The sequence below is a fragment of the Nansenia antarctica genome (genome assembly GCF_963989245.1).
Source record: "Nansenia antarctica genome assembly, chromosome: 17".
Lineage (NCBI taxonomy): Eukaryota > Metazoa > Chordata > Actinopteri > Argentiniformes > Microstomatidae > Nansenia > Nansenia antarctica.
Genome location: NC_137687.1, coordinates 36172 through 56788, shown reverse-complemented (window position 1 = coordinate 56788; position 20617 = coordinate 36172). Strand labels below are relative to the sequence as shown.

The window sequence follows — 20617 nt, the reverse complement described above, 5'->3', positions numbered from 1 at the left end:
ACACCTACACACCTACACACCTACACACCTACACACCTACACACCTACACCTACACATCTACACACCTACACCTACACACCTACACACCTACACACCTACACACCTCCACCTGTACACCTACACACCTACACACCTACACCTACACACCTACACACCTACACACCTACACCTACACCTACACACCTACACACCTACACACCTACACACTAGGGCTGTAACGGATCACGGATCATCCGTGATCCGTACGGATCGCCCTCCACGGTTCGGCACACATGTGTACCGCGGATCAATTGCAAAATGTTAACAAGTAATAATATTACTTAATATTAGTTAATATCTCTTGTAAATCACAATGTAGAGTTGCCATGAAAAGATAGACGCGACAGTTGCGGGCTTTGTTTTACTCTAAAGCGCAATGAGAGGTTGATAATGCGAAAGAAAAATAATCTGTTGTTTGCTCACTACACGTGAAGCTGGGAATCCACAACAACAAGGCTGCGTTCGTAAATCCGCTCTGGAATCTGATCAGCGTTCAAGGAACGCCTCTTGTCCAATCAAATTACTTGGTCCCTTTATGACGTCGGACCCAGTGTGCGCTCCGGCGCTCTCAAAGCGAATTTACGAACGCGGCCCAAGTGTATCATGGCGAGTGCTAGTTACGTTGTTCGGCGGAGAAGAACTCAAAATGCCTCCCTCGTCATTTAAATCCCATGTATGGGAGCACTTTGGCTTCTCTGTCAACTATGACGGGAGGCACGAAAAAGGTAGCTCGACAACTTCTGATAATGTAGGCATTTTTTTCATACCATGTTCAAAATAAGGGTTCACTTTATTATTTAGTTAAAAGTGGCATAACACATGTTTATTCATCTGCTTTAAAGAGCCCAGTGATTCACTGCTGCAACCAGGCGCCTCCTCCCTCTCTCCTATCATTTAAATTGAGTGTATTTCAGTATAATTATGTAATGTTTGAGTGTAGAATATATATTATATATATATATATATATATATATTACCAGTTTTGACATCTTGAATGTTGTTGGTTTTTGTCACATAGTAAAAGTGGTGTTTTTACAGAATTCAAGGAAAAAGCAGTTTTTATAAAAACAAAAATGTTTTGTGTTGATCCGAAAAATGATCCGATCCATGACTCAAAAACCGTGACACGATCCGATCCGTGAGTTAGGTGATCCGTTACACCCCTAATACACACCTACACACCTACACACCTACACCTACACACCTACACACATACACACCTATACACCTGTACATCTGTACACCTACACCTACACACCTACACACCTACACACCTACACACCTACACACCTACACACCTACACACCTACACACCTGTACACCTACACACCTACACACCTACACACCTACACACCTGTACACCTACACACCTACACCTACACACCTACACACCTACACACCTACACACCTACACCTACACACCTACACACCTGTACACCTACACACCTACACACCTACACACCTACACACCTGTACACCTACACACCTACACCTGTACACCTACACACCTACACACCTACACACCTACACACCTGTACACCTACACACCTACACACCTACACCTACACACCTACACCTGTACACCTACACACCTACACACCTACACACCTGTACACCTGTACACCTACACCTACACACCTCCACCTACACACCTACACACCTACACACCTACACACCTCCACACCTACACCTGTACACATACACACCTACACACCTACACACCTACACCTACACACCTACACACCTACACACCTACACACCTACACCCCTACACCCCTACACACCTACACACCTACACACCTGTACACCTGTACACCTACACACCTACACACCTACACACCTACACCTACACACCTACACACCTACACCTGTACACCTACACACCTACACACCTACACACCTACACACCTACACACCTACACACTAGGGATGGACGGTTTTTCGGTTAAACCGAAAACCGGGGTTTATAAAAATAGAACCGTCTGAAACCGTTTTTTTTTTTTTTTTTTTTTTTTTTTTTTTTTGGAAGAATAAAATAGAATAAGAATAAAACTGGAACATGTCACATGTTTGTCGTGTGTGAAAATAACAATGATATAGTCTGAATCTGCCGCGCAATGAGTGAGAGGTTTGGTCAGTTGTGAAGAATAACTGAGGATTAATATCTAATTGGGATTATATTTAAGGGTAACGAATCACTCTATGGGAAAGATAGTTGCCTTCAGTTATTGGTAGATAGGAAAGGTTTTTTACAATTACTCGCTTACATTTAATAAGATCATTTTCGCTGCTCTCTGTAAAGCGCATTGGGTCACTTTTGTGAGAAATGCGCTATAGAAATAAAATGTGATTTGATTTGATATCAATCAATCAATCAAACTTTATTTATGTTCTATAGCACAAATCATGCATTGAATGTAACTCCAAGTGCAGTATTTACTAAACCACAATATAATAAAACAAGAGCTATACGGATCAAGAGTGTTTGTGCACAGCGCCACTGTGTGTGAAGGCGCTACTGAAAGTGATGACAGAACGCATGTCTAAGAAGATACGCGGTCACTTAGTGACGCAAAGGTAGTTCTGTATTTATCTCTATCTGTATTAGTACATTTATTTTGAAAGCTCTATTTTGACAGCTCTACCATGGGCACTTTTATTTTGATGGGGCATTCTTTGTTGATTGACTTACGACAGTTCAGGACGAGTCAGTCTCGCGCATGTGGTTTTTATGAAAAGCTTTAAGTATGTTCACTGCATAATTCTAAGTCTAATATTTCAGTGATTATTGAGCAGTATTCAAATATTTAAATACATTGAGCAGCAGCTGAAACTTTGTCTAAGAACCAAGATATTGAGAAAGCAGTTCATTCAATGAAGACGCTGTTCCAAGAGATGATCTTCCGTGCAGGCGTGCACCATGGATCAGCGGAGCTGGTGTGTTAAGTGTTCATGTGTTTTCATGTATGGTGTAGCTTACAAAAGTCTGCCTTTCCACTTATATTTGTGAAACTAAGTAGCCTAAATGTGTTGCGACTGTGCTTACGGTGTTTTAATGGTGTTCAACATGAGTGTATTGTAGCAGTAGGGCTCAATTATTTGAAATTGGCGCTCTTTTTAAAAAAAAAAAATGTGCACTTTTTTTTTTTTTTTTTTTTTTTTTTACTGTATTTTTCGGTTAACCGGAAAACCGCGGTTTTACTCTCTGACGGTTTTTCGGTTTCAATAATTGGAAACCGTCCATCCCTACTACACACCTGTACACCTACACACCTACACACCTACACACCTGCACACCTGTACACCTACACACCTACACACCTACACACCTACACACCTACACACCTACACACCTGTACACCTACACACCTACACACCTACACACCTACACACCTACACACCTGTACACCTACACACCTACACACCTACACACCTGTACACCTACACACCTACACACCTACACACCTACACACCTACACACCTACACACCTACACACCTTCACCTGTACACCTACACACCTACACACCTTCACCTGTACACCTACACACCTACACACCTACACACCTACACACCTGTACACCTACACACCTACACACCTACACACCTACACCCCTACACACCTACACACCTACACACCTACACACCTACACACCTACACACCTACACACCTACACACCTACACACCTGTACACCTACACACCTACACACCTACACACCTACACACCTACACACCTACACACCTACACACCTACACACCTACACACCTACACACCTGTACACCTACACACCTACACACCTACACACCTACACACCTACACACCTGTACACCTACACACCTACACACCTACACACCTGTACACCTACACACCTGTACACCTACACACCTACACACCTGTACACCTACACACCTACACACCTACACACCTACACACCTACACACCTACACACCTGTACACCTACACACCTACACACCTACACCCCTACACACCTACACACCTACACACCTGTACACCTACACACCTACACCTACACACCTGTACACCTACACACCTACACCTACACACCTACACACCTTCACCTGTACACCTACACACCTACACACCTACACACCTTCACCTACACACCTACACACCTACACACCTTCACCTACACACCTACACACCTACACACTAGGGATGCTCCGATCTGGATTTTTGGGGCCGATACCGATCACCGATTTTTTTCCTCAAGATCAACCGATACCGATACCGATTTTTTGTTTAAATACATAACTGTAGGCCTACTGACTGGATAGCCTACATATTTTTTGCTTTTTAGACAAAAGTTTTGATCCATTAGGCACCAAGCAAACGCAGACCCATTTTTATGGCATAGTAAAGGTCTGGCCTATCACCCAGTTAGGGCCTGAAGCCCAAGTCAGTCGATATGGCTGTATAAAAGACATCATAAACGTGGCCTTCATGGTTTACATACTGTTACGTCCTCCTATGTTTTCTGTTCAGTTATCTGTCTTCTCCAGGAAAAAAAAAAAAAAAAAAAAAAAAGAAAGAAGATCGGTTTTTGCGATCGGCCATTTTTGCCGATCACCGATCGAGTCATTTGGAGTGAAATCGGCCGATTTAAATCGGTGGCCGATAAATCGGAGCATCCCTACTACACACCTACACACCTACACACCTTCACACCTACACACCTACACACCTACACACCTACACACCTGTACACCTGTACACCTGTACACCTACACACCTTCACCTACACGCCTACACACCTACACACCTACACACCTACACACCTACACCTGTACACCTACACACCTACACACCTTCACACCTACACACCTACACACCTGTACACCTACACACCTACACACCTACACACCTACACCCTACAGCCTACTGTACCCAGCCTCTCGTCTAGTAACACCAGGCTACTGCTGACAAACACTCCACACACACCAACACACACGTCCCTGGCTGGCTGGCTGTCTGTCTGTCTGTCTGTCTGTCCACACACACCAACACACACGTCCCTGGCTGGCTGGCTGGCTGGCTGTCTGTCTGTCCACACACACCAACACACACGTCCCTGGCTGACTGACTGACTGGCTGGTTGACTGACTGGCTGGCTGTCTGTCTGTCTCTGTACCTGGCTGTCTGTCTGTCCACTCCACACACACCAACACACACGTCCCTGTCTGTCTGTCTCTGTAGCTGTCTGTCTGTCCCTGTAGCCGTCTGTCTGTCCCTGTAGCTGTCTGTCTGTCCCTGTAGCTGTCTGTCTGTTCCTGTAGCTGTCTGTCCCTGTAGCTGTCTGTCTGTCCCTGTAGCTGTCTGTCTGTCCCTGTAGCTGTCTGTCCCTGTAGCTGTCTGTCTCTGTACCTGCCTGTCTGTCCCTGTAGCTGTCTGTCTGTCTCTGTACCTGTCTGTCTGTCTCTGTAGCTGTCTGTCTGTCTCTGTACCTGCCTGTCTGTCTCTGTAGCTGTCTGTCTCTATAGCTGTCTGTCTGTCTCTATAGCTGTCTGTCTCTGTGATCCCCTCCACACACATCTACACACAGGAGGTCCCTGAGGGGCCATTGATGAATCCTTCAGTGAGGCTAATGCTCTAATGCTCTAATGCTCTAATGCTCTATAAGGCTGCTAAAGTTACCTCGGTCAATGGAGGCCCTAATGGGACAAAGCTCTTAGGAAGGAGGGAGGGTTAGGAGGAGGTAATGTGATCTTGTGTCCACTGAGTCTCAGGTAGAGCTGCATGAACGTCTGAGTCTACTGAGGCCTAACAGAGAAACTGGAGTTAAGGTTGGGTTAGGGTTAAGGTTGGGTTAAGGTTGGGTTGGGTTAAGGTTGGGTTAAGGTTGTGTTAGGGTTGTGTTAAGGTTGGGTTAGGGCTGGGTTAGGGTTGGGTTAAGGTTGGGTTAGGGTTGGGTTAGGGTTGGGTTAAGGTTGGGTTTTGTTCTAATAATAATAATAATTCATTATATTTATATAGCGCTTTTCCGAGGCTCAAAGACGCTGACAATATGGGAGAAACGGAAAACACAGAAACAACAACAACAGATAACATGGGCACATGGAACACAGAGTTAACAAACGGGGAGGGAGGGGGGTGGTAAGGACAGGGGAGATGGTTAGGGGTAGGGTAGGTTGTATGCATGTCCAGGGGGGGAGGGGGGTGGCAGGGTTAGGGGAGATGGTTAGGGGTAGGGTAGGTTGTATGCATGTCCAGGGGGGGAGGGGGGGTGGCAGGGTTAGGGGAGATGGTTAGGGGTAGAGGAGGTTGTATGCATGTCCAGGGGGGGAGGGGTGGTGGCAGGGTTAGGGGAGATGGTTAGTGGTAGGGGAGGTTGTATGCATGTCCAGGTGGAGGGGTGGCAGGGTTAGGGGAGATGGTTAGGGGTAGGGGAGGTTGTATGCATGTCCAGGGGGGGAGGGAGGGGGTGGCGGGGTTAGGGGAGATGGTTAGGGGTAGGGGAGGTTGTATGCATGTCAGGGGGGGAGGGGGTGGCAGGGTTAGGGGAGATGGTTAGGGGTAGGGGAGGTTGTATGCCTGTCAGGGGGGGAGGGGGGTGGCAGGGTTAGGGGAGATGGTTAGGGGTAGGGGAGGTTGTATGCATGTCCAGGGGGGGAGGAGGGGGGTGGCAGGGTTAGGGGAGATGGCTAGGGGTAGGGGAGGTTGTATGCCTATCAGGGGGGGAGGGGGGTGGCAGGGTTAGGGGAGATGGTTAGGGGTAGAGGACATCCCTTACAGCTGACAGGATATTGTATCTGTTTTGAATGCAGCTCAGATGAATTATCTAGTTAAATGCGTTTACCATACAAGCGTATCCTAGGAGCTGTGTGGTGTGATGTCAGTGTGGGTTAGGGTTAACCCTGTGTGGTGTGATGTCAGGACTATATGCACATGGACTTACTCAGTAAAACAATTACCAACATGGAAAAACATTCTAGCAGAAATGGGACTTAGGGTTATCATGTGACTTACTCAGATCTAAGGAAACACAATGGAAGCACTGACTCAGACATTTCTGGGCTTCCCTTGAGCTCTGCTGATGAAACCATCTGTGGTACCTCCCTCCCCCCTACCATCCTATCATCCTACCTCCCTACCTCCTCCCTACCTCCCTACCTCCCTACCTCCCTACCTCCTCTCTACCTCCCCCCTACCTCCCCCCTACCTTACCCCTACCTCCCCCCCTACCTCCCCCCCTACCTCCCCACCTACCTCCCCCCTACCTCCCCCCCTACCTCCCCACCTACCTCCCCCCCTACCTCCCCCCTACCTCCCCCCCTACCTCCCCCCTACCTCCCCCCCTACCTCCCCCCCTACCTCCCCCCCTACCTCCCCCCTACCTCCCCCCACCAGTGTGTCTACTACCTACCTCCCCCCCTACCTCCCCCCTACCTCCCCCCCTACCTCCCCCCTACCTCCCCCCCTACCTCCCCCCTACCTCCCCCCACCAGTGTGTCTACTACCTACCTCCCCCCCTACCTCCCCCCTACCTCCCCCCCTACCTCCCCCCTACCTCCCCCCCTACCTCCCCCCTACCTCCCCCCCTACCCCCCCCCACCAGTGTGTCTACTACCTACCTCCCCCCTACCTCCCCCCTACCTCCCCCCTACCTCCCCCCCTACCTCCCCCCACCAGTGTGTCTACCTACCTGTCTTATAAGGTAAGGTCATAAGGTGTCTTATAAGGTAAGGTCATAAGGTGTCTTATAAGGTAAGGTCATAAGTGTCTTATAAGGTAAGGTCATAAGGTGTCTTATAAGGTAAGGTCATAAGGTGTCTTATAAGGTAAGGTCATAAGGTGTCTTATAAGGTAAGGTCATAAGGTGTCTTATAAGGTAAGGTCATAAGGTGTCTTATAAGGTAAGGTCATAAGGTGTCTTATAAGGTAAGGTCATAAGTGTCTTATAAGGTAAGGTCATAAGGTGTCTTATAAGGTAAGGTCATAAGGTGTCTTATAAGGTAAGGTCATACGGTGTCTTATAAGGTAAGGTCATACGGTGTCTTATAAGGTAAGGTCATAAGGTGTCTTATAAGGTAAGGTCATAAGGTGTCTTATAAGGTAAGGTCATAAGGTGTCTTATAAGGTAAGGTCATAAGTGTCTTATAAGGTAAGGTCATAAGGTGCCTTATAAGGTAAGGTCATAAGGTGTCTTATAAGGTAAGGTCATAAGTGTCTTATAAGGTAAGGTCATAAGGTGTCTTATAAGGTAAGGTCATAAGGTGTCTTATAAGGTAAGGTCATAAGGTGTCTTATAAGGTAAGGTCATAAGGTGTCTTATAAGGTAAGGTCATAAGGTGTCTTATAAGGTAAGGTCATAAGGTGTCTTATAAGGTAAGGTCATAAGGTGTCTTATAAGGTAAGGTCATAAGGTGTCTTACTTCCCCCTCCAGGAATGTTTGGTGGTGTAGAAACAGGCCAAGTCTTTGTTGTCTTTGACGACGTTCATCTTCTGGCAAGGCCTGAACACAGGAGAACACAGGAGAACCAGGTCAGAACACAGGAGAACACAGGAGAACCAGGCCTGAACACAGGAGAACACAGGAGAACACAGGAGAACCAGGTCAGAACACAGGGGAACACAGGAGAACCAGGTCAGAACACAGGAGAACACAGGAGAACCAGGTCAGAACACAGGAGAACACAGGGGAACACAGGAGAACACAGGAGAACACAGGAGAACCAGGTCAGAACACAGGAGAACACAGGAGAACCAGGTCAGAACACAGGAGAACACAGGAGAACACAGGAGAACACAGGAGAACACAGGAGAACACAGGAGAACACAGGGGAACACAGGAGAAGACAGGGGAACACAGGAGAACACAGGAGAACACAGGAGAACACAGGGGAACACAGGGGAACACAGGAGAACACAGGAGAACACAGGAGAACACAGGGGAACACAGGGGAACACAGGGGAACACAGGAGAACACAGGAGAACACAGGGGAACACAGGAGAACACAGGAGAACACAGGAGAACACAGGAGAACACAGGAGAACACAGGAGAACACAGGGGAACACAGGGGAACACAGGAGAACACAGGAGAACACAGGAGAACACAGGGGAACACAGGGGAACACAGGGGAACACAGGAGAACACAGGAGAACACAGGAGAACACAGGGGAACACAGGGGAACACAGGGGAACACAGGAGAACACAGGAGAACACAGGAGAACACAGGAGAACACAGGAGAACACAGGGGAACACAGGAGAACACAGGAGAACACAGGAGAACACAGGAGAACACAGGAGAACACAGGAGAACACAGGAGAACACAGGGGAACACAGGAGAACACAGGGGAACACAGGGGAACACAGGAGAACACAGGGGAACACAGGGGAACACAGGAGAACACAGGAGAACACAGGAGAACACAGGGGAACACAGGGGAACACAGGAGAACACAGGAGAACACAGGAGAACACAGGGGAACACAGGGGAACACAGGAGAACACAGGAGAACACAGGAGAACACAGGAGAACACAGGAGAACCAGGTCAGAACACAGGAGAACACAGGGGAACACAGGAGAACACAGGAGAACACAGGAGAACACAGGGGAACACAGGAGAACACAGGAGAACACAGGAGAACACAGGAGAACACAGGAGAACCAGGTCAGAACACAGGAGAACACAGGAGAACACAGGGGAACACAGGAGAACACAGGAGAACACAGGAGAACACAGGGGAACACAGGAGAACACAGGAGAACACAGGAGAACACAGGAGAACACAGGGGAACACAGGAGAACAGGAGAACACAGGAGAACACAGGAGAACACAGGGGAACACAGGAGAACACAGTAGAACACAGGGGAACACAGGAGAACACAGGAGAACACAGGGGAACACAGGAGAACACAGGAGAACACAGGGGAACACAGGAGAACACAGTAGAACACAGGGGAACACAGGAGAACACAGGGGAACACAGGGGAACACAGGAGAACACAGGAGAACACAGGAGAACACAGGAGAACACAGGAGAACACAGGAGAACACAGGGGAACACAGGAGAACACAGGAGAACACAGGGGAACACAGGAGAACACAGGAGAACACAGGAGAACACAGGAGAACACAGGGGAACACAGGGGAACACAGGAGAACACAGGGGAACACAGGAGAACACAGGAGAACACAGGAGAACACAGGAGAACACAGGGGAACACAGGAGAACACAGGAGAACACAGGAGAACACAGGGGAACACAGGGGAACACAGGAGAACACAGGAGAACACAGGAGAACACAGGGGAACACAGGAGAACACAGGAGAACACAGGGGAACACAGGGGAACACAGGAGAACACAGGGGAACACAGGGGAACACAGGAGAACACAGGAGAACACAGGAGAACACAGGAGAACACAGGGGAACACAGGAGAACACAGGGGAACACAGGGGAACACAGGAGAACACAGGAGAACACAGGAGAACCAGGTCAGAACACAGGAGAACACAGGAGAACACAGGGGAACACAGGAGAACACAGGAGAACACAGGAGAACACAGGGGAACACAGGAGAACACAGGAGAACACAGGAGAACACAGGAGAACACAGGGGAACACAGGAGAACAGGAGAACACAGGAGAACACAGGAGAACACAGGGGAACACAGGGGAACACAGTAGAACACAGGGGAACACAGGAGAACACAGGAGAACACAGGAGAACACAGGGGAACACAGGGGAACACAGGAGAACACAGGGGAACACAGGAGAACACAGGAGAACACAGGAGAACACAGGGGAACACAGGGGAACACAGGAGAACACAGGGGAACACAGGGGAACACAGCAAAGAGAGCAAATCCAAACATGTAAGGCAACTTTTATTTGAGCAAAATAGCATCAAGCACAGAATTAAGGCCCCTGAAATGAGTTATGTGAAGACAGCAGAGCACGGGTCAGAGGTCAGGGCCCAGGGTCAGTAGGAGGGTTTCCATCTGAAGGAGTCATGCGAGCTGGGAGGAGGACAGCTAACGCTCTAATGAGATACACACTTCTAGTCACAAAGGTACCTGACCTTCACCCTTCATTACTGTCATACGCACGCACGCACGCACGCGCACACGCACACACGCACTCCAAAATAATACTGCCGCATACACACTTCACACAGATACACACTTCACACAGATACACACGTCACACACTCCGCTAACACACTCTCCACACACACACGCACACACTAAAGAAACCATGTTCAACAGCAGAGTCAGATTGACACTGTGAGACAGAGGTGATAGCCTACTCCCTGCTGCTTTCTCCTCAGACCAGGCCTCCTCTCCCTCCCTAGGGTTAGGGTAAGGGTTAACCCTCTGTGCCCTCTCCCTCCCTAGGGTTAGGGTTAGGGTTAGGGTTAACCCTCTGTGCCCTCTCCCTCCCTAGGGTTAGGGTTAGGGTTAGGGTTAACCCTCTGTGCCCTCTCCCTTCCTAGGGTTAGGGTTAGGGTTAACCCTCTGTGTCTCAGGGTTAGGGTTAGGGTTAGGGTTAACCCTCTGTGCCCTCTCCCTCCCTAGGGTTAGCCCTCTGTGTCACACAGGGACTAGAGAGAGGGCCAGAGGACGTCTCCACCACAGCAACACACAAAAGCAACCTTTGGATGGGTCAAATAATTTGAGTGTATCGATATTGCATTGCACTCCTTTTCGGACATGTTAAGTAAATAGTTTTTTTTTTTGAAAGCCTAACTGATATCTAACTGATATCTAACAACATTCATCTAACAACATTCAGGTCAAGAATCCTTCACTTCTGGAAACTAAATAAATCCTTTACTCTCCAAACCCACAAACTCAACTTTAGACTTGAAGCTACAGTACATATAGGCCTATACAGTATATTGTGAGTTTAGAATGATAAGGTTCTATCTCCGTCTAGGCCAGTTTAGAATGATAAGGTTCTATCTCCGTTTAGAATGATAAGGTTCTATCTCCGTTTAGAATGATAAGGTTCTATCTCCGTTTAGAATGATAAGGTTCTATCTCCGTTTAGGGCAGTTCAGAGATATTGAGCGTCAAAGTTTTTACATTCCATTATGTTTTGTGAGATGGAACCTTTGACTAATAAACACCTAATGGATCAGATTATGTAAAAAACTAAATTTTGACAAAAATGGAGATAGAACCTTATAATTCTAACGTCACAATATGACATATCCCTCTGAAAGTGGAACCACGGCCCTGTGCCATACAGAGAGACAGTCTCTAACCCTAACCCACACTGAGAGGTTTCCTGTCATGTTGCAAACAGTTCAAACTTGCAGACTGAAAACAAAAGGACAGTCAGAGAGACGACAGCACAGTTAGCAGAGTGTGTGTGTGTGTGTGTGTGTGTGTGTGTGTGTGTGTGTGTGTGTGTGGAGAGTGTGTTAGCGGAGTGTGTGTGTTAGCGGAGTGTATGTGTGTGTGTGTGTGAGTGTGTGTGTGTGTGTGTGTGTGTGTGTGTGTGTGTGTGTGTAGAGTGTGTTAGCGGAGTATGTGTGTGTGTTAGCGCGGAGTGTATGTGTGTGTGTGTGTGTGTGTGTGTGTGTGTGTGTGTGTATGGAGAGTGTGTGTGTAAAGGAGAGTGTGTGTGTGTAAAGGAGAGTGTGTGTGTGTGTGTGGAGAGTGTGTGTGTGTGTGTGTGTGGAGAGTGTGTGGAGAGTGTGTGTGTGTGTGTGGAGAGTGTGTGGAGAGTGTGTGTGTGTGTGTGGAGAGTGTGTGGAGAGTGTGTGTGTGTGTGGAGAGTGTGGTTGTGTGTGCAGAGTGTATTAGGGTTAGGGTAGAGTAGAGTAGAGCAGTAACCTCTCTCTCTCTGCTGGGTTAGGGTTAGTGTGTGGAGAGTGTGTTAGGTTAGGGTTAGGGTTAGTGTGTGGAGAGTGTGTTAGGTTAGGGTTAGGGTTAGTGTGTGGAGAGTGTGTTAGGTTAGGGTTAGTGTGTGGAGAGTGTGTTAGGTTAGGGTTAGGGTTAGTGTGTGGAGAGTGTGTTAGGTTAGGGTTAGTGTGTGGAGAGTGTGTTAGGTTAGGGTTAGGGTTAGTGTGTGGAGAGTGTGTTAGGTTAGGGTTAGGGTTAGTGTGTGGAGAGTGTGTTAGGTTAGGGTTAGTGTGTGGAGAGTGTGTTAGGTTAGGGTTAGTGTGTGGAGAGTGTGTTAGGTTAGGGTTAGTGTGTGGAGAGTGTGTTAGGTTAGGGTTAGTGTGTGGAGAGTGTGTGGAGAGTGTGTTAGGTTAGGGTTAGGGTTAGTGTGTGGAGAGTGTGTTAGGTTAGGGTTAGTGTGTGGAGAGTGTGTTAGGTTAGGGTTAGTGTGTGGAGAGTGTGTTAGGTTAGGGTTAGTGTGTGGAGAGTGTGTTAGGTTAGGGTTAGGGTTAGTGTGTGGAGAGTGTGTTAGGTTAGGGTTAGTGTGTGGAGAGTGTGTTAGGTTAGGGTTAGGGTTAGTGTGTGGAGAGTGTGTTAGGTTAGGGTTAGTGTGTGGAGAGTGTGTTAGGTTAGGGTTAGGGTTAGTGTGTGGAGAGTGTGTTAGGTTAGAGTTAGTGTGTGGAGAGTGTGTTAGGTTAGGGTTAGGGTAGAGTAGAGCAGTAACCTCTGTCTCTCTGCTGGGTTAGGGTTAGGGTTAGGGTTAGTGTGTGGAGAGTGTGTTAGGGTTAGGGTTAGTGTGTGGAGAGTGTGTTAGGTTAGGGTTAGTGTGTGGAGAGTGTGTTAGGGTTAGGGTTAGTGTGTGGAGAGTGTGTTAGGGTTAGGGTTAGGGTTAGGGTTAGGGTTAGGGTTAGTGTGTGGAGAGTGTGTTAGGTTAGGGTTAGTGTGTGGAGAGTGTGTTAGGTTAGGGTTAGTGTGTGGAGAGTGTGTTAGGTTAGGGTTAGTGTGTGGAGAGTGTGTTAGGTTAGGGTTAGTGTGTGGAGAGTGTGTTAGGGTTAGGGTTAGTGTGTGGAGAGTGTGTTAGGTTAGGGTTAGTGTGTGGAGAGTGTGTTAGGGTTAGGGTTAGTGTGTGGAGAGTGTGTTAGGGTTAGGGTTAGGGTTAGGGTTAGGGTTAGGGTTAGTGTGTGGAGAGTGTGTTAGGTTAGGGTTAGTGTGTGGAGAGTGTGTTAGGGTTAGGGTTAGTGTGTGGAGAGTGTGTTAGGTTAGGGTTAGGGTTAGTGTGTGGAGAGTGTGTTAGGGTTAGGGTTAGTGTGTGCAGAGTGTGTTAGGGTTAGGGTTAGTGTGTGGAGAGTGTGTTAGGGTTAGGGTGAGGGTTAGGGTTAGGGTTAGGGTTAGGGTTAGGGTTAGGGTTAGGGTTAGGGTTAGGGTTAGGGTTAGTGTGTGGAGAGTGTGTTAGGGTTAGGGTTAGGGTTAGGGTTAGGGTGTGGAGAGTGTGTGTGTGTGCAGAGTGTGTGTGTGTGTGTGCAGAGTGTGTGTGTGTGTGTGGAGAGTGTGTTAGGGTTAGGGTTAGTGTGTGGAGAGCGTGTTAGGGTTAGGGTTAGTGTGTGGAGAGTGTGTTAGGTTAGGGTTAGGGTTAGTGTGTGGAGAGTGTGTTAGGTTAGGGTTAGTGTGTGGAGAGTGTGTTAGGGTTAGGGTTAGTGTGTGCAGAGTGTGTTAGGTTAGGGTTAGTGTGTGGAGAGTGTGTTAGGTTAGGGTTAGGGTTAGTGTGTGGAGAGTGTGTTAGGGTTAGGGTTAGGGTTAGTGTGTGGAGAGTGTGTTAGGTTAGGGTTAGGGTTAGTGTGTGGAGAGTGTGTTAGGGTTAGGGTTAGTGTGTGGAGAGTGTGTTAGGGTTAGGGTTAGTGTGTGGAGAGTGTGTTAGGTTAGGGTTAGGGTTAGTGTGTGGAGAGTGTGTTAGGTTAGGGTTAGGGTAGAGTAGAGCAGTAACCTCTCTCTCTCTCTCTGGGTTAGGGTTAGGGTTAGTGTGTGGAGAGTGTGTTAGGTTAGGGTTAGTGTGTGGAGAGTGTGTTAGGTTAGGGTTAGTGTGTGCAGAGTGTGTTAGGTTAGGGTTAGTGTGTGCAGAGTGTGTTAGGTTAGGGTTAGTGTGTGGAGAGTGTGTTAGGTTAGGGTTAGTGTGTGGAGAGTGTGTTAGGTTAGGGTTAGTGTGTGGAGAGTGTGTTAGGTTAGGGTTAGGGTGTGGAGAGTGTGTTAGGTTAGGGTTAGGGTTAGTGTGTGGAGAGTGTGTTAGGTTAGGGTTAGGGTTAGTGTGTGGAGAGTGTGTTAGGTTAGGGTTAGGGTGTGGAGAGTGTGTTAGGTTAGGGTTAGGGTTAGTGTGTGGAGAGTGTGTTAGGTTAGGGTTAGTGTGTGGAGAGTGTGTTAGGTTAGGGTTAGGGTAGAGTAGAGCAGTAACCTCTCTCTCTCTGCTGGGTTAGGGTCAGGGTTAGGGTTAGGGTTAGTGTGTGGAGAGTGTGTTAGGTTAGGGTTAGTGTGTGGAGAGTGTGTTAGGGTTAGGGTTAGTGTGTGCAGAGTGTGTTAGGTTAGGGTTAGTGTGTGGAGAGTGTGTTAGGGTTAGGGTTAGTGTGTGCAGAGTGTGTTAGGTTAGGGTTAGTGTGTGGAGAGTGTGTTAGGTTAGGGTTAGGGTTAGTGTGTGGAGAGTGTGTTAGGTCTGTCTCTCTGCTGGCCGCTGCTCTGTCACAGGGGGAACCTGACTCAGCACTCTGGAAATAACTGACTTCTCTTTCCTTCCTCTCCATCTCGCCTTGCAAACGCAGCAGCGAAAACAGCAAAATAAGTCCAAATGATGAAGTCCAGCAGTGTGTACTGTTGCAACCTCTGCAGAGGAACAATGCAATCGCGGAGGACTGCGTGACTCGTAGGAAACTGCCATGGCAATGTGTCCTACTGTATGTGTCCTACAGTATGTGTCCTACAGTATGTGTCCTACAGTATGTGTCCTACAGTATGTGTCCTACAGTACAGAATGCGATGGGAGACGTCGAATCTGAATGATCCAGTGAGACACTAAAGTCAGTCTAATCATCAACCTAGGGTTAGGGTTAGAGAGAGAGAGGACTCTGAACTGGAGTGAACAAAGCTAGAAGGAACATTTCTGAGCAAGTGTGTTAGCATCTACCTGCTCGTCTGGCAGATCTAACCCAGCAGCGCCAGAGGTACATAGAGGTGACCACGTGCTTAGGGTTAGGGTCAGGGTCAGGGTCAGGGTCAGAGTCAGGGTACATAGAGGTGACCACGTGCTTAGGGTCAGGGTCAGGGTTAGGGTCAGGGTCAGGGTTAGGGTCCCGATGCGTGCTGTGCTAGCTGTGCTAGCTGTGCTAGTACGATAGATGTACATTTAACATAAAAATCGAAGGTTACTGTTGCAGATTCATGATTCATAGGCCTCTCTATACCTTTGATTGTTGTATACCTTTGATTGAATAAATAGTGGATAACTCAGAAGCTTTACTCCTGATCTATTTCAACCCAGTAACTACTAACATATCCTACAGCTACACAATGAGTTAATTTAGTAAATAAGGAATATAGAGCCGAACAGTATCTGGATATTGTTACTGTCAGATAGAAACACAGTTTGCAACACATGATGATTTATTTCAGTCTCCATTGGGTTTACATTTACATTCAGGCCCTTTAGCAGACGCCTTTGTCCAAAGTGACAACAATAAAACAAACTTTAATCAAATAAACTAGTACCCGGCCAGAGTAAAACAACAGTAACATATTAAAACCGGATTATTAGTATTATAAACACAACTGACAGGAGGAAGGGTTAGGGTTAGGGGAGGGACAGCCAAGGTGCAGCCAGAGGAGGTTCATCGTTCATACTGGCTTGTTGTATGTAAGGGTTAGGGTTAGCTAAGGGTTAGGGTTAGCTACTGTAGCATGCAATCAATAAATAATGACCCCCTGCCTTTGAAGAGTGAACACTACGGATGATTGAAATGATGGAGGCCTAAATGGTGAGAATGAATAAGGCCTTTAACAATTCAACTCTAATACCTTAATTCAATCCCTTCTGTCAACAACACATGTATGTTCTTTAAATGCAGCCAAGAAGCACATTTGAAGGCCTACAAATTAAGCTAATAATAATAATAATTATAATAATAATAATAATAATAATAATAATAATAATAATAATTCCACATGACTCTGGGGACATCCACCAAACCAGTAGAACCAGTAGCAGAGTTGTTGCTAATATATTCATACCAATTATGACTGCAAGCTGTTTTTTTATGAATACATCAAATCACATATATGTCACTTCTCACTTCTATGTAAACCTGCAGTGTCAATAGCAAACAAGTCTGCTGTCCTGCAGTCCCTGAATCTCTACCTTCTAACCAACTACCAATGCAGCCCTAACCCTAACCACATGAACCACTAACCCTAACCACATGAACTAGTAACCCTAACCCTAACCACATGAACTAGTAACCCTAACCCCATGAACTAGTAACCCTAACCTTAACCACATGAACTAGTAACCCTAACCCTAACCACATGAACTAGTAACCCTAACCTTAACCACATGAACTAGGTTGGGGTAGGTTAGGTTAGGTTAAGGTTAGGGTTAGGGTTGAGTTAGGGTTAGGTTAGGGTTGAGTTAGGGTTAGGGTTGAGTTAGGGTTAGGGTTAGGTTAGGGTTGAGTTAGGGTTAAGTTAGGGTTAAGTTAGGGTTAGGGTTGAGTTAGGGTTGGGTTAGGGTTGAGTTAGGGTGGAGTTAGAGTTAGGGTTAGCACCAAGGCCAGGTTAAGACAGATCCTCTTGAGTCTTTGCTAACTAGAGAAGTGAGATGAGGAGGTTCATGTCCGTGATGCTACAGGGTTAGGGTTAGATACACACTACAGGTTATGACAAGTGAGCCTAGAAATGTCCCAGGGGACTGGAAGCTGTTTCTCCATCAAGTGCACTTAACCCTAACACAAGCTTGTGGCTGACAGCATGTTTAAGAACTGTTCCATGCCCTCCTCACCAGAAGAGTCAGCTTGGTTCATCACTTTCCAGTAGCCAGGGTCTGTACACCGCCACATCCCACCAGAATAATGTCCATATACTCCATTGACTAGTTTCTGTAAGCAGTCCTGCATCATGCAGCTTCTCCTCAGCCTCCTCACTCATCGCCATTGAGCCACTATCAGTCAGGGCCGTAGTACAGCTGGGTCATTAACCATCACATCGCTGTAGAATAGGTCGTCTGCCTTTTCAAGCCTGTGTATATTCTGACAGATTATAGTACTATTGTCCTTAGCAGACAGGCAGTTTGTTTCGTACACAGAGCTGAGGTCTTCTTCTGTTTTAACGGTCTGACTAAATGCACTCACACGCTGCCCTCCAAAGTGTGAGTGATTGATTGATTGATTGAAAACTTTATTAGAAGATTTGCAGAAGTAGGTACATGAAAGTACATATTACATACAAGGTCAACTAACAGGATAAAAACCCAAGAAAGCCACTGGCTTATTTCAATTGGGGTCCTTGATTGAGTGACTCAGTTTATGTGTCTAACCCTAACCCTAACCCTAACCCTGGCACTTCATTACTTCATCTGGAAGGTTTAGGGTTTGTGCAGAAAGGGGAAAGCCTCAAGCCTAGCCAGGGTTAGCCTAGCAGCTAGCTGTGTTTAGTTATCTAGCAGCTAGCTGTGTAGCATAGCGGTTCTCAGACAGGAGGAGGAGAGGAGGTTATTTACCTGTTTATTCTGACCAGATGCGATTGTCTTCACCTCAACCCCCCACCCTCCGTTACCAGGCTGATACAGGGCTGAGGATGTGTTAGTTAGGTTATACCTCTGGTCTCTCTCCGCCTCTCTTCTCTTCTCTCAGGACGCTGCCATACTCCTGATACCAACACTGCGTTACTGCGCATGCGCAGAGGCCTGTCTGTCATGAGGCTGTCAGCTGATCGCTTTGTCAGGAAGTATCGACATGTCTGAAGCTGATCTGGGAACAGCTGTTACAGCCTTGACCCACTAGAACCGCCGAGAGCCAACATGACATATCTGATCTGAGTTCAGTCTGAGGGATGTGTACAGTACATACCTAACCCTAACCCGCGCTATCAGAAGCTTCTGTATAACTAAACCAAATCAAAAGTATTTGTATTATTAACGTATCAGAGCAACCACACTATACTGGGTCATTACAATCAAATGATCATTAATTAATTAACATCAGAATGATCTGGATCTAACCCTACTTAGTGTTTTATTCCAGATTTCCTAATAATTAATTTAATTTAAATATTTGCATTATCTTAATACTTTCATCGGAATGAACTGATTCCAAAGTAAATTAAATATATATTTCTATGACTTTGCTGGAGAATAAAACAGGTTTTATGTCAAATGTCTCACGTCCTTTATTCAAGTTAGTAGCGCCCTCTATAGGAACTATCCTAAAACTGCAGCTATAGTCAAAATTGTGGACAATAGTCTCCCCTTCCTTCCCTACATGTTGTTGTTAGTTATCTCAAAAGTACTTAATCATATGAGGTAGAACTCGTTTTGTTTCTACAGTGCATTCTTATTTTTCTGAGCATTGGTAATCCTGTAACAACCCTAACCCAACACTGACCCACTTCAAACTTGACCTTCAAACTGTAGTTATATTATATTATATTATCTAGGCAACAAGAAGTAATACATGTCGACCCTTAGAAGATACATTCTGATTCAAAATGGTAAAGTGGCTTCTTCTGGTTTTGACTCCAGCTCATAAACGCATTGTTGAAGTCAGGGTTAGGGTTAGGGTTATCTCAGGTTAGTCGACAGCCTGAAGAAAGCACCCAGAACATTACCGGTACATTACATTACATTACATTACATTACATTACAAACTTTGACGAAAATTGCTTATAATAATTCTTCAAGAATGATAATCAAGAGCCGTGATGGTCACAGTTACTCCACACATGTTGAATGTTTTAGGTCATATTCTAACACTTTGAATCCCGTCTGTGTCAGGAATGTGAGGATTGACACTCAGACAGTAAACTGAGTGTAGCCAAACATCAACATGCTGTACAACCCTAACCCTAACTGCTCTCTGAATTTGATGATATAATATACAACTAAACGTAACTAAACACTAACCCTAGCCATCACATGTGTCAATATTGAGACATTTTCGTGATACTGAGGCCAGTGTGAGTAACTCACCGCGATTGAAGGTAGAGGGGGAACATCTTCTGTGCCTGACTGACATACCGCAGAGAGAGGTCACGTTAAGAAGAAGCATCTGACCCAGGGCCACCATGCGCTGCCTGTTAGGCTAATTGAGTTAAGGATGGAAGAGGAAGAGCAGCGCTTGGTTTGCCCAGGGTCCTCATCCACTCCCCAGCAGACAGCAGAGAATGGCCTCAGATCGGATTCACTTTTATGAACTTTTTGATTTGGTTCACATAAGGGCTGGTTCAGGGGATGCTGTCTTAACTATGAAGTCTATCCATTAATGAACCAGATATGATCATACAGACATAACATGATTATTTCACAATCTTATGGGAAATTATGGTATTTTTCTCTTTGATTATGTAAAGCACTCTGGACATTATCAGACTTTTTTACATACATTACATACATTACATACATTAGCTTCGGTCACCGTGCCTTTTCACGAGCTGCACCCCGCCTCTGGAACTCTCTCCCTCAACCA

At 46.6% G+C, this 20617-nt stretch overlaps 1 protein-coding gene across 1 annotated transcript in view; it reads right to left on the bottom strand.

The window, feature by feature from the left end:
* The window catches only part of dnajc13 (DnaJ heat shock protein family (Hsp40) member C13), a gene marked incomplete at its 5' end in the record, with an annotated part of 103643 nt that extends 83496 nt beyond the window's left edge, over window positions 1-20147 (bottom strand). Inside the window, 2 exon segments of the mRNA XM_080547697.1 lie at window positions 8431-8511; window positions 20122-20147. Coding sequence (XP_080403823.1) covers window positions 8431-8511; window positions 20122-20147 — 107 coding nt within the window.
* Window positions 20148-20617: the final 470 nt, after the last annotated feature.